Source organism: Epinephelus moara, chromosome 23 (genome assembly GCF_006386435.1).
Source record: "Epinephelus moara isolate mb chromosome 23, YSFRI_EMoa_1.0, whole genome shotgun sequence".
Taxonomy (NCBI): Eukaryota; Metazoa; Chordata; class Actinopteri; order Perciformes; family Serranidae; genus Epinephelus; species Epinephelus moara.
Window position 1 is genome coordinate 22573470 of NC_065528.1, and position 14653 is coordinate 22588122.

Consider the following 14653-nt stretch of genomic DNA (forward strand, 5'->3'; position numbering starts at 1 on the left):
AGCTAGCATTAGCTTAACAGCTAAGTCACTTTTTTAACAAATAAATACACAATTTAAAAGCATTCACGGTTTTTCTTAATTTAGTATTCCCATGACTTAAGTTAAAGAGTGAATTTGACTTGTTTAGAACTTCAGGCTTACTCGTGACTTGCAAAACAATGGCTTAGCCTCACCTCTGCCGTTAAATATAATGAGTGTTTGCCTTTGATTTATGATTGTGAAGTCATAACTTAATGAGTAAATAATGACACAGCTCACAGGGAATATGATGCCAAGATAGGAAATCTTTTATTACAGAGAAAAAAAACTTTTCTTCCAAAATATAGAAATCTGTACAACTTCCGCACAATCAATTTACATGAACTGTACAAATTTACAGCAGTTCATCACAACATACCCAAGGAAAAGAAACTGAACACGATAAAGATGTACTGACATGAGATCACAAGATAGACAGCTTTTCTTCTTGGGTAAGCTCAGATTTTTTTGTCTATTTTCTGGTTTTGTACGTAAATAGAAAAAAAAAGGAAAAACTGAAAAGAAAAAAAAACAACAAAAGGATACGTCTACACTTACAGATCATGGAAACTAAGTTTTTTTTTTTTTTTTACCAAAACAACTTTGGTCCTTGCCAACACTCCCATCACAAATGGCTTCACTTACGAAAAGCGTTATCCATGTTAAAAGATGAAATACAAAAAGGAATAAATCTAAAAACACCTCAGGATAGCAATTATTGGCACTTCCCATGTGTAATGTTATGTACTCTACCATATGTTGTACAGTTACAATACATTCTACAATATGTAAAACACCTCAAATGTGAAAGTGGCAATAATTCAACTCATCGATGACAATTTTTGACGACGACAACGACAACAACGAAACTGCTGTTCCCTTCCTGTTTCATGTCTTAACATGCACAACTTCTCCACACGGGTATTTATTGAATGTCCGAGGCCTGAGTTTGGCAATACATTCCAGGAGAGACTCCTCGCGTCTCGAAAAAAAAGTCACACAACTTCAACTTGACATATTTAGTGCATTTTATGTGCTATTTTTACCTCTGACTACTCAAAGCACTCTCACGACATTTCTGTAACCTATGTGCGCTCAAGCTGAATGGATGCCATTTAAATAATCAATATTACTGAGGACTTAAACCATTTTGGGTGGTGGTGGTGGTGGTACAGTTGAGAAGGTGTCTAAGGGGATTTTTTGACATTTTTGTAGCTTTAAAAAAAAAAAACAGTCAGTTAAAAGTGGGTTAGATCACCAGACTAAAAATCCTCTTAAAAAGAGAGGATGAAGAGGAGAAAATGGGGATGGCAGAGTGGAAAGATGAGAAAATCTACCAGTGTGACTGTAAAATACATCAAGAGAAAAGTGAGACGAGACGATCGCCTCGTGTCCGAAATATAGACCAATCTCATAACATCCTGTCACGTGACATAAAAAGCTATAATGGAGCAGCGTGATTTTAAAACGGGTGTCCACCATGAAAGCTCTGGGCTCCCATCCCAGCGAGCTCCTCTCCATCTGGCCAACATGGAATCACTGCTTTTCACAGATTGCTGAAGGGAGTATCAGCAGAGAGCAGGGGAAGGGGGTTAGGGGTTGCAGTGCGTCAAAGGCTATAGCTCTATTACCCATGATCCTCTCAGGCTTAGGGGAGCTTAAACACCCATAGGTCTGGTGATGAGCGGTGAACCAGCCTGCCGTGACAGATTTGGCCGGCGGCTAAGGCCCCGAACAGCACCCGAAGCCGGCCCGGCATCTGTTCCAGCTTGCTGTTAACCAATCAGCCCCACAACCAGGAGTGAAGTGGGGGTACGTCAGACAGCCATCACACCCTTTCATATGTAAACAAAGTTGCTACTCAAACTCAGTAATCAAGTGCAGCGCATTCCAGTGAGATGAAAACAATGGCCTAGTACCCTCAATTCTTCATCTTTGATCCATGTTTCCTCGTCTCTCACTAGCCCCCCTAGTGCAGCTTGTGCACGCCAAGCGCGTGTGCTGGTTTGTTTTTTATCCATCACTGCTGAGGGAGGGTCGAGGACTTGGTGGGGGGATGTTGAATAAGTCCAGAGAGGGGGCTGGAGGGATTTTAGCTGCCCTGGACAAAAAGAGTCCGGCCCTGGCCCCCTCTCTCTCACACCAGCTCCCCATCCCCGCCTTCCTCTACCCAGCTCCTCGCGGTGATGGATGATGATATGTGTCACATTAAGTCTACCTGCATCCACAGGGGGTCAGCTAGCAGCATGCTGGCTTGCTTTTGGCTGAACAGGAGGTCTGAGCTGAGGGGTGATATGTGGCACTTGAGGCACTCTAACCCCCGCACCCGTCCGGGCGAGGGGGGGATTTGAAGCTGCCAGGCTGGAATATGGACGCCTCCAGCGAGCGTCCGGGCAGCACATGAACCAGGCCGGCTCACGTAAGCCTGATAATAGTTAAAAAACCACGAATGGCTTCATGACAATGAGGTCTTTGTAAGGCAATGCACCTCCACTGCACACATAAGTCTCCTTTTTACAAGACCTTGGAAATAGAAATGAAAAATAGAAGGCTGACAAGGCCTGGTGTTGTTTTAAATTCAAGTTAAAATTAATCTCTGAACAGTCGGTGCTCCAGACCTCCCTTTGGCCAAAGTCTCACACAGTCATCACTTAGTCCAGACCTTTCAGACTAACTTTTCTTTTCTATCAGCAACACAAATCACCATCTGTGTGTGTCTGAGGGGGGAAACAGCTTAGCTCTGCATCCTGCCAGAGCGAACAGTGCCATATGAACGGATGACAGAATGTTTCTAACATACCACCAAAAATACTCTCCGCCTAAAATCAACAGCTCTGAAATGTTCACAAATACAGTGTAAAAAAAAAAAAGTTGAAATCCAGAGTTGCACACTCCCGATTCAATAGACACGAGTCTACCCCGACATGGGAGCTACAGTATGAACAAACGGCTAAAAATCTGGGGAGGGCAATAAAAACGGCGTGAAAAGATGACATTCGAATGGATGGAATGCAGGCGATTTTCTCCTTTTAAAAAAAAAAGTACACATCCCACACAATCTCACGTCAAAGTGCATTCAATGTCAATTCTAACAGGGCCACCAAATGACCAAAATTTGGGTAAAAGAGGCCCCCCTTTTTGCTACACTTTGAATTTTGGTGATGCAGGAGATGACAAAGTGGTGGGAGGGGGAAAAGGGGGCAAAATTAACAACACAGGAACTTGATTGTGATTTTCAACAACATTCATTAACTTGGGGGGAGGGGGGAGGAGACGCGTCCCCTGCCCTCCCCCTGCAAAGCTACACATACATGGGTGATGTGAGGGCGACAGTGCAACAGGACACACCGGTGTCCACAGGTGTCACAACACATTCCACTTGCACTTACATACAGGCCGACAGACCGTTGAGATGAAGATTTTCTGAGGCTCGGTGTTGATGGTAAAAAAAGGGGGGGGGGGGGGGCGAAGTTGAGACTGGAAGCCTTTTTTTTCCCAGCTACAAGATAAAGAAATTCCCTGTGGTCCAAAAAGGGGGGTCTTATAGAAAATAGAGATGCTCTCATTGGGTGTTTCTTTACCTTGAGCTTGGATTGTGAAAGGCTCAGTCTGAACGTCAACTTCCTCCCTGCCCAGGAAATAAAACAAACTGAATAACCTCTGGATTTTGAAATTCAAGGGGTAGTTCCTGATAAAAACTCCTTACAATTTAGGGTTTGGTGTTTTGCGGTGGTGTGTTGAACGTGTACCCATAGTAACCACAAGTAAGAAAGTGCAAAGTCAAGGATAGCCCCTTCAGAGATGGAGCTGATCACCATGTTGTTTACAGTCGAGGGGGGGGTAAGGGGAGCCAGTCTCCATGGGGGTTCCTGGTTGGTTGGTTGGTTTAGCTGCCCCAACAGTTCCATTTCCATAAAGCCTCTCCTAGAAAAACGGAGTGCCCAGCTGATCCAATGACACAACAGAACAGATGATAATGGGGGGAGAGGGTAAAAAATATCAAACCTACAAGGTTTCCATCACCTGGACGATAGGCCACATCCTCTGTGTTTTTTTTTCTTTTTTCTTCTTTCACTATTTCATTTCATATTCTTAGCTTTAAAAAGGCTCACCCTGATCTGATCACACGATCTGACCAGCCACGACGTGACCCTGAACAAAAGTAGGCCGGGGATGGTGACGGTGTGTGCCTCTTTAACTGGACACAGTCATCATATTGTAGGCTTTGGAGGGACTGGCTCTGCCCAGCACCATCAGTTCCTCCTTGCAGCTGATGTGACTGTCCACCATGGGGCTCACCACCCCGCTGTTTCCTGAGGGGGAGCTGGCGGTGGCCATTGTCGGCATTCCTACGGAGCAGGGCTGCGACTCGTACAGGACGCAGATGGAGCCGTCCTCGCCGATGCGGTAGGACACCTCGAAGGGGTCCACCCAGAGCGTGAGCTCACTGGGCAGCAGCAGGTAGAGTTGCTGGATGGTCAGGCCGATGCGCTGGCCCGCCTGCCCCACCAGTGGGTCCATCTTGTGGTTGATACGGATGCATCTGTAACCTGAACCCTTGCAGGGCCTGTCTGGGAACCAGTGGTGCTTATATTGCTCTGCAGGGATAAATAGAAGAGAGAGGACGGAGAGAAAGTTTAGCTTTGGAGTGATAACCATCAGGCAGCTTGTGATAACATGTAATGTGGGCAAAATGATGTCATATGCACTGATGTAGGTCCAGAAAGGGACGCCAAATAGAAAATAGTGCTGAGTGGCTGTACTGGTACACACCAGTGATGCCCAAGGAAAATTTTTCATAGGGGTAGCCACTGAAAACCAAAAGCCATGACTGGATTTCAGGAATTCGCCGATGCTGTTGAAGTGTATAGTAAGTATAGAAGAGTTAAAGAATCACATACTGATATATGATGTGCATGTGTTGGGCGATTCATTGTTCTACTTTCCTTAATAAGACACATATAGAGCTTTAATTTGAAGGAGTACATTTATTGTAAAGATCAAATTGTTTACTAGGAACAACCCTCAAACTTAGGGGAGATCTGTGGGCACCAATCGAACCAATTTTTAATCAGATATCTCAAGGTGACGGTTCAAGGGACCAAGATAAAAATGGCTACGTGAGTTGCTCCCTCGCCAAAATTTAGTCTCAATTTGAAGCATTATTTAGCCTTCTTCCCAACAAGCTATGTCGACATAGTTGTGAGGGATGCCTTAGGTTGTGCAGTATCAGACGATACCACTGCCTTGAAGCTAGCTTAACAAACATGTGCACCACGGCCTCTTAAAGACAGCAACATCTGCCTCCAATTATTTTGTCAGCCTTGGCCCCCCCGCCTTGGCCCCCCCATTCCCTCTTTAGGAGCACCACTGTTATACACAGAAACTGTGTATAACAGCTGTGCAGGTGAGATCTGCAGCTCACTGAGGGTGTACAAAGGTCGAAGCAGGAAGCAGACAGATTGTACTTTGTCTTTAACGGGTCCTGGTGATTTACTTGACACATGATGGTTGTAAAACTGTTTAAAGACGGGAGCACCATAAAAAGAAAATCAAACTCAATGAGAAATGTGTGATACATCCTGTTTGTTATATTGGTTATGATTAAAATCTGTAAAAGGTTCACATAATTTTTTTTATCTCAAATCATTACTGCCTGTCTGAGTGAGTTAAAAAAAATCTGGGTTGTCTCCAACTGTTAAACAAGAGCAGGCTTAATGATTACGAAGAGTAGAACTTAATCTCGTGTGTTGCTGTTTGGCCAGGAGGCAACTTAGGTGGTTATAAAACAAGATATGATCGGACTTGTCAAAATAAATATATTATGGAAAAAGCATTAACTTTAATTTGCTACTTAGAACTATTGTTGTATGAAGAGAATTATAATCTATTTACTGTGGTGTGTTACTGCTGCAGTGACGAGCTGTTCCTGTGATGTTTTACAAATGTCAGGTTTGGCTGGTTTAGTTTCTAAAACACTAAATGTTCTTATCTAGACTTTAGCACAGGGTGTAGTTGCAGCAGGAGAAGAAAGAAAAACAACACCACCTGTTCAAGGCCTGATAAGCAGCCATAAACAGGCGGCCAGCGGCACCCTGGGCCTACGTGACAAAAAGAGGGCCATTGAATTGCACAATCCCTCCCCTGGCCGCCGTCGTCAGTGTCACAAAGTCTCCCATGACTGGCTGAACAAAAAACACCGAAAGTGTCGAAGTCCCAGCCAGCCATCTGGGACGCCTGGCTCCGCCTGGCTCCGCCTGGCTCCGCCTCTTAAAGGGACAGAACCCTATTTTTCTTTTTTCTTCTTGTCTGTGTGGAAGTTTTTCTGGCAGTGCAGTGAAACTGGTGACACTGCTCATGGTGTGCTTCAGGCAGTTTAGTGGTTAAGATGATGAGAGGAAAATGAGACTGTTGAGTGTGTGAGCGAGTGTTTGAGGAAGTAAAACATGGCTCAGTCTTTCCTTGCGAGTTCACTTTCAGCACGTAAAAACTTGAATTTTCTTTTGAGGGTAGTTTTTTTAACTCTTTTCTCTCCTGACACACACCTACCCCTCATTTACTGACATCCATACCAAATTCCCATTGATGCTACCTTTTATTGTGGCTAAAGAAAAACAGGATAAGCAAAGTAGGCCAGCATTCAGGCCAGGGGCCCAGAGGCCACCTGTATGCATCCACAGGATAATAACCCCCCTCCCTCCCCTGTGTCTTATCACTGACGGCTGTATACTGCTGAGCTAATGGAGGGGCTGGCACAGGTGAAAGAGCACAAGAGGCTGGATGATCTTTCAGCCTCGGACTGAGCCACAAAGGCTGCTATACCTTCAAACCCTGGAGCAGCTGGGGAAGGATCAGCTCAGCAGGGCCTATTCTTAAAAACGAGGGCACACAGGAGGAAAAGGAGGGGGGGAACAGGGGACGATGAAGTAAGCAGACAAGTGTGCGCTTAACCTTAAGAGTTTAAGAACGAACGTGAGATGTTCTGTTTTGGCCCCTATCTGCCGGCTCCTTAGGTATTTTCCATTCCATTTGTTTACTGGAAGTTCGTCAAATCACGCCGCCGGTGATAAACGGGAAGAACCGAAGCTCTGCTTTATACAATTACGCAATGATCGTGATTTCAATCTGGTCACAGGGACCAACTTCCCTTCGCTCAGCACAAACAAGAGGAGCTAGGCACCCAGCTTTTCAGCCCGCAGACACAATAGTGAGTGATTGTGATGTTTCCCTGCACAAAAGAGCTCTGGCTGGCCTAGTTTAGCTGCAACGAGCCCCCACAGGATACAACACACTCACTTTTGTTTCTGCCCCGCGCTCAAAAACTAGACATTTCACCTTAAATTAGATGAGAATCAGCTACAAAACCCACTTGTTATAATTAATGTTTATGTCCACTAAACACAGGGAGGGTTACATTTCATTCCAGTGGATTTCCCCTCCATTTCCTCCCCGATTACGCTGCCTCCGCCTTTAATGTCCTCCTATAGGCGCCCACCAGAAAAAAACAACCCATCCCCCACTCACAGGCCTCGGAGCCGACTCCATTCAGCTCCCAACTTTTGTCTTGTTTACAAACAGACGTGGATTCGAGCTCGCGTGGACATTTTTTTGTGAATGTGGCTTAAAATTTCCTCCCTAAAAAATAAACATCTTTTCACACAGGCAAATATAAGCCCTCCTAAATCAAAGTACAGCCCATCTTTGGCACCAAATGGTTTTGTATTGTTCTTTTTCCGCCTCACATAAAGAAAATATGCTGTATTCTTATTATAGAAATACTTTTCCCAAGTGTTTTTGTATTTACTGGCATCCTGCAAAGTACAGAGTGTTTATCACTGAGCTCCTCATTGGGAAAATGTAGGTCATCTGCTTAGTCGATGGAGCGAGGCAGATGTATAGCAGCTTTAGAGCTCTGAGGCTGGAATGTGTTTACAGCAGGAAATGACACACAATCCCCGAGCAGCTCTGTTCTCACAAACAATTATAATGCTCAAAGTAGGGTGAAACTAAAAGCGGATGTTAAGGCTGAATTTCCTGCAAGATACATGTGAGAAAATGATTTGCATTCACTGTAAATAGTGAGTGTTTGAAAATGTGCCAATTAAAATGTAACTGTATGGTCTCAATGTAAATCCTACACAAAGGTGCATAAATGTGTGTATAAAGGGCATTAACACACACTGAAACACACACTAGTCGCCAAATATGGTGTTTTCTATTACATATTTTGTATTAAAACTGCAAATTCGAGGCTATTAATACCTGTGTTGGAGTTTTTTTTAATTAAATTCGAGGTGCTTTTCATTATTAACCTATTTCATCCAACGCATTACGTAATTGAGCAGCATCACTGGGGGCTGTTTTGCTCAGTTGTCTGAGAGCTTTATCGACCGAGGCGCACTTCCTTGTTTGAGCTTCTTTCCATCCCCCTCCTCCTCCTACTCTCCTTCTTCTTCGTGTTAGTCCAAACAAAGTAACTCATCCAACTGCCTCATTTTGTATTTTTGAGAAAAATATTTACCATCATACTATTTCAATCCAAAACAGACGGTGTTAGATCACTGGTTGTGTTTATAGTCGGTTGTTTTTTTCCCTCTCCGACGTGCGCAAACAGTGGTGCGCGTCAGCAGCGCTGATAGTGATACTTAGGGAGAACAAAGAAAGGCTTCTTCTGAGTCATTCCCAACCCGATTAAAAGCTGATTCTAAGCTGCAAATGCTGCAACAAACGCTAAATTAAATATGTTGGAGTGTAGATTATAACATGACGTGTTTAAAGGTGGTATTTTGTGTGCGTAAAATGGATAATTTATGGTTTCCTTACCTGCCAAAATGTCCTGTAAGCTTTGGCTGAATGTTTGGACCTGTCGATCGTTTACGTGTCCTTTTACCCGCAGAAATCTCGACAGAAATCCCACGGCGGCGCTGATCTCTGGTTTCATCGTTCCCCGGGCACAAAGGGTATGCATTGAGAAAGGCAACGGCGACGATCCGTGCGCTTTTCTTGGTGTTTTCTGTTTTTTCTTTACGTGTTTGTCCGACTCTTGCGCTCCACTTCTTCCGAGCAGGGGTCCTTATCTGTTGGCTCTTGTGTTGTTTCTCTTGGCATTTATTTCTCGAGGTAGAGGGGAGTTTTATTCAGAGCGAGTCCGTGCGCCAGGACGGTACAGTGTTGGGAAATAGACGCCTGTTGTTGGTAAATACAGGGGGGGGTTGGGGGAGGTCCCTTGATGCCACGTTTACCGGCCCTCCGCTGGTACTTTCCACCTCCAGAGTGAGGCTGTTGGAGCAGCGGAGCGGCTTTATATAGCGCCCCCTCCCTCCCCACGGCTCCGACACAAGCTGCTACAGCAACAACAGCTCACCAATCCCGGCCCGGCCTTCGTCTGACGAGCCACATATAGGCGGAGTGCGGCGGCCGCGTCACCGCTCTGAAAATAAACAGAGGTGCATACCCAGCATGAAGCCGCGCTGCGTTCAGGGGCTGTCGGAGGAAAGGAAACAAAAGCAAAGGACAACAAAGAAAACACATAGAAGTTGGAATCTGCAGCAGCACCTAAAACTATCTCGCTTTTCTTTTATATCAAAACTTAATGTGAAACCAAGTGCTGACAGGAAATATAGTTTAATGTGGGCCTACACCAGTGGCTGTCGTGGGATTTTGTCATAACCACACATTATTATTGCAATATTCAACTGGGCCTACACAGAAAGTTATGAATGAATCTTTAACTGACTGTGTCAGTATGTTGTGTGCACCCATTTCCTCATAAAAATGTGATTTAATTCAATTTAATTAAAACAAAACCTTCATGGGGGAACTAGGCGCGTAATTTCTTTATCTTTTAAGTGTACCCTTTGTGTATGAAATGTGCTGAAAATTTAAACTAGCTTTGGCTCGCCTAAAATCTGCTATACCGATACAAAGTCGAGAATTACATTTTCGAAAAACAGTTTGTATCAACATTTTAAATTAGTAGGTTTTGGATTGTGTGGGCCGAAATCTGTCTTGATTTTCTTGAATGGCAAGAAGCCCTCCTCCTCCTTTTCATCCTCCATGCAGAAAACATTCCAGCAGGTCGTCCTGACGGCCTGTAGGAGTTTAACATGCTGACCAGCTGCCTTTGTCTCATTCCCTCCCCCACGTCTCTCCCCTCTGCTGTGTCTAATACAGGCACAAAAACCTACCAAATAAAAACACATCACACTGTTTAGCTCATGTGATGGACACTTAGTATAAAATTAAATTGTTGTGAAAACTGTCCTGTGAAAACTGTCCTGTGAAAACCACGTAACCCCAAAACCTGCTTTCAGCTTTGTCACAATGACTTTTCAAACAGTCCGAAGGGTTTATTTGGTTTCTTTCTGGGCACCAGTGTTTTTGTCAGTTGTTCCCAGTGTCCCAATGTGGAGAGGGCGTATAGTTCCAGCGTCTTTTTTCAGTGTCCTCCTCCTTTTTTGTGCTGCAGCTGGCCCTTTTCATCATAGCGATCACGCTATAGGGCCGCTACCAAGTCCCTTCTTTATGCCACCTTTGCATTTTTACACAGAACCAAACAAAGGCAGCATGATGCTGCCCCAGTGTGTGATTTTAGACATCATGCTGGCATGCCGGCATCCTGGTGCGACATGTAACACAACAGCATCGTCCTCTTGGGTGACATATAATATACGTGTTGGCAGTGCTTTGTGAACAAAAACGATGGCATTAACATGGCAATGACAATCATTTACATCCCTGATATGTGGCGTCTGTTCTTGCTCTCTGCTTGGAGGGTAAGGAGCTTCCGTATCTCATGGTCTCCTTACCCTCCAAGGATGTTTCCAGCTGCTCTTCTTCCTCTTTGAGTTAGCTGCTAACTGCTGCTAGCTGCTTTTAAATCTCTAGGGGGCTGGTTACACACATAACACATCATCAAAACATCACACCCATCACGTCCATGTTTCCATCCTGCTGGCTGTAGCTTTCACACAGACGTTAATTTGGCATTGTTACTACTTCCGCGGTTACCTTAAAGACGAGAATAATCTGCCGCCCCGTTCCACAAGCACACCTTTTATAAAGAACAGCAGAGTTTGCAAGTTGTCCCTGTGTCAGCGTGGGTTTTCTCTGGGTACTCCGGCTTCCTCCCACAGTCCAAAGACATGCATGTTAATTAGTGACTGTGAACTGGCCGTAGGTGTGAATGTGAGAGTAATTGGTATTGAGAACAGCAAGGCGGAATAATGGCGAGACGAGCCTTGAACAGTAGTGTAAAGGGGCTATTGAAATTTCAGAATAGTGCTGGTGTCGTCGCTGTTGCTCCTTTATAGCCAGCCTATCATATGCGACAGGACTCATCACCCTGGTAACCCTGTGAGTGTTGTGCTTTTATCACCATACTGATACAGAGATGTCTTGTACAAGCTTGTTAGCTGTGTAGTCATACCTCTGTGGACGTAGCGCTAATAAAAAAAAAGAGCTGGGAGCATAAATAAAGCTGTGTTAAAGATTCCAATATTTCCCTTATTAGGAGTTGTTAGGTCCATATAATATGTTTTTTTTAAAAAAAAAAAGTAGCACAAATTTAAAAGCTATTTATTTTTTATGCTGTTTTCGAACGGCAGGATCTCAGTCTGGAACAAGAAACTTGATTGTAAACAACATTTGGGCCCAACAGGTTGATAGACAGTTTATGGAGCTGTTTGTTCAAGTTATGGTTTTATTGCTCGAGGCTAGAAAACAGGTGTGTGTGTCTGTGTGTGTGTGTGTGTGTGTGTGTGTGTAAGACTGAGACAGGAATAGAGGGCATTATCTCAGTATTCTGTGTCACCTCTGTGGTTCTTTCCTGCTCTCTATCTCAGTGTGTGTGTGTGTGTGTGTGTATCTGTGGGTGTTTATCCACATATGAAACAGGAAGAGTCTTGATCAACCGAAAAAGCACATCTTGTGTGACCCTGTCAAGCACAGACGAGGCAGCACTGTGCCAGGAAGCAGTGAGACCTGCGTTCCTCTCAGAGTCCGGTCCCTACGTGCTCATTAAAATCAGTGGAAAAGTACAGGCTGCTGTGTTTTGTTTGTTGCAGACGCAGTCACAATGACCTGCTGAGTGCTCCAATCATGATGCAATCAAACGGCCTCGGACCACATTGATTGGTTCAGCCGCTGACTGAAACGCACACAGAATGTAGATGTGTGTATATGCATGTGTGCCCAAAACTGACACACAGTAACCATCAGTGTAGAAGAGATTTAATCATGTAGCCAACTTAAATATTGTCCAGTATTTACTTGCTGTCACAGATCTGACCACCCAAACGGCGCTGAACCTGGCACCTTCTGCACCCAAGGTTGGCCTCGGTGGCTTCCTGTGTTGCCATAGGAAGATCCGCCACTGTATTCACTGTAGAAGAAGGTGTATTTTGTTAATCCCCGAGGGGAAGTTCAATTTCTTTCACTCTGTTGTCATATACACACAGGCCTGAAGTACACACACATGCTCAAACAGGACCTGTACATGCATTAAATGCAGAGATGTCAGAGCAGATGAGGGTTCAGTGCCTTGCTCAAGGATACCAGGAGGTGAACTGGCACCACACTCCACACTCCATACTTGGTCCCGACAGGAACTTGAACTGGCGGCCCTCCACTTCCCAAGCCAAGTCCCTGCAGACTGAACTAATGCCGCCCCATACTGAGCTACTGCCGCAGAGGTGTGGACTCAAGTCACATGACTTGGACTTGAGTCACGAATTTAGTGAGTCATGGCTTCATTCAGACTCGAGCCTTTTAACTTGGAAACACTTGATTCCTTCCCCCAAAGCCCAAAGATGAAAAGTATGTTATTAAAAAAGTGTGCCATAAATCAATGTGGCAGCATCTAATCAAGTAGCAGGAGAGAACCATGAACGAGTAATGTTACGTTACTGAAGGGCTTGTAAAAAACTAAATTTATTTTTAAAAATTAAAAATAATTAGACCAAAGATAAGTTTGTTTATGTCAACAAAACAAACAAAAAAAGAAAAATTTTAACTATGACAGTATTCCTGAGAAGGAAATGTATGAACTATTCTTATCTAACGTACACATTTATTTCCAACGACGCTCAGTAACATGAAATAAAATGATAGACACTGAACTGTTTTTTATTATGGGAAGATAATTGTAAAGTTCAAAGGAATATTTAATGCTGACGTTCAGTTTTTATTTGCCCGATGCTGAAGAATGATAAATGCTTCTTTAGAAACATTGGTCAACAGTTGTGACATTTGGCAATAGTGCACCAGTATGCAAAATTAAAGTGTCTCACTCTTCACTGGCCTTTTCATAACCACAAACACTGACTCACTTCCTTGTCATGTCAGGCCTTCCCATGTGCACAGTAAAATCCTCAAATCACATACAAGTTCATACATGTGTAAACCCCCACCTCTTTACCACACACCTTCATTGTCACAGTTTCACCCACAGTTACGCACCACTGTGATATTTTATGAAACAGTGGAGAGTTTCGGTGTGTTACAGAAGGCCTGGACATTTCAAGCCAACATATACCCCGTTTGCTACATTAACACATGTTGTAATTTAACACAGAATTTCCTTTTCCACATGTCATTTCGCTTTAGGTTTATCTCGAGATCTTCACATGTAAGCTGTGACTTTTCACTTTACTTCCACATTCCTCTTACAGCGAAATATCTTCAAGCCCAGGCAAAGTATCACTGACCCAATACAGTCTAACGTCCATGAGAGTTTTAGCTGAGTCTGCCATTTAGGAGTTATTTACAATATGCTGTGTTTTCATAATTACATTTTGCAGTGTGTTAAGCTGATGCAAACCAACATCTAAAAATAAAAATAAAAAGTTTCAAAACAGCCACACAAATTCCTTGAGCATAATCCTCGTATCTGCTTTACGTCAGTATGTTGCTGACATTGATATTTTTGCCAGAATATGACGATAGTAATTGCACAATTTCAACTCTGTGAAGCTCATCAGTAGCTTCTATTGTTCATAGAAGAAGTAAGTAGTTTAGTGAATTACCTAAGAGTCAATTGGTCCTTTAAAGCTGGTGTCATTGGGCAAAAATCCCATATAAACTTTCAGCATATTGTAACTCAAATGGTCTGAGAGAACTCTGAACGTCTGCACATTCTCTTGGCTCTGTTGTCAGGCTTTAAAATCAAGCCCATGGAGGGAGACTTTGTCAGTCTGACAAACTTTGACAACACCTGTGACACCTACGACTTTGACAATCATAGGTGATTTCAGAGAGAGGACGTTCCTTCTGCCTGTTTCATGAATGCAGATGTGCATGCACGTCCCTTCAGCCTCATTCCATGGTGGAGAATCCTGCAGAGAAAGTTGCTATTCCAGCATTGGTAACAACTGCTTACACTGCAAAGCAACCCAAAAGAGAAAGACAGACTTACCAAAAGGAGAGTCTGATAGTAGCTGAAATAAAACGTGTCAATATCGGCAAAGCGTTTCAGAGATGGAGAGAAAATGTTGCTAATGGTTTAGCCTTCTGCTAAGCGGCGCCAAAGGCTCACAGCTGAGGCTTCATGTTCATGTTTATATAGATAACGTTAGCCTTGAATCACAGTATGTCCTCCACCGCTACAGACCACCTTGCTGGAGGGAAAGTGGGCAGC

General features: G+C 43.9%; 1 protein-coding gene across 1 annotated transcript; it reads right to left on the reverse strand.

Moving 5' to 3' along the window:
• Positions 1-264: 264 nt before the first annotated feature.
• On the reverse strand, positions 265-9316 carry btg1 (B-cell translocation gene 1, anti-proliferative). The gene is made up of 2 exons (XM_050036815.1): positions 8842-9316; positions 265-4616 (listed from the first exon to the last, which is right to left on the reverse strand). Exons 1-2 carry the CDS (start codon positions 8984-8986, stop codon positions 4213-4215), a joined length of 549 nt encoding a protein of 182 aa, XP_049892772.1. The 5' UTR covers positions 8987-9316; the 3' UTR covers positions 265-4212.
• Between the last annotated feature and the right edge of the window lie 5337 nt (positions 9317-14653).

Bases quoted from the DNA above. Each gene is read 5' to 3' on its own strand.
- btg1 (XM_050036815.1), bottom strand. From the start codon at position 8,986: ATGCATACCCTTTGTGCCCGGGGAACGATGAAACCAGAGATCAGCGCC. The intron at 4,617-8,841 runs GTAAGGAAACCA...TTATCCCTGCAG, and splicing joins CTTACAGGACATTTTGGCAG to AGCAATATAAGCACCACTGG.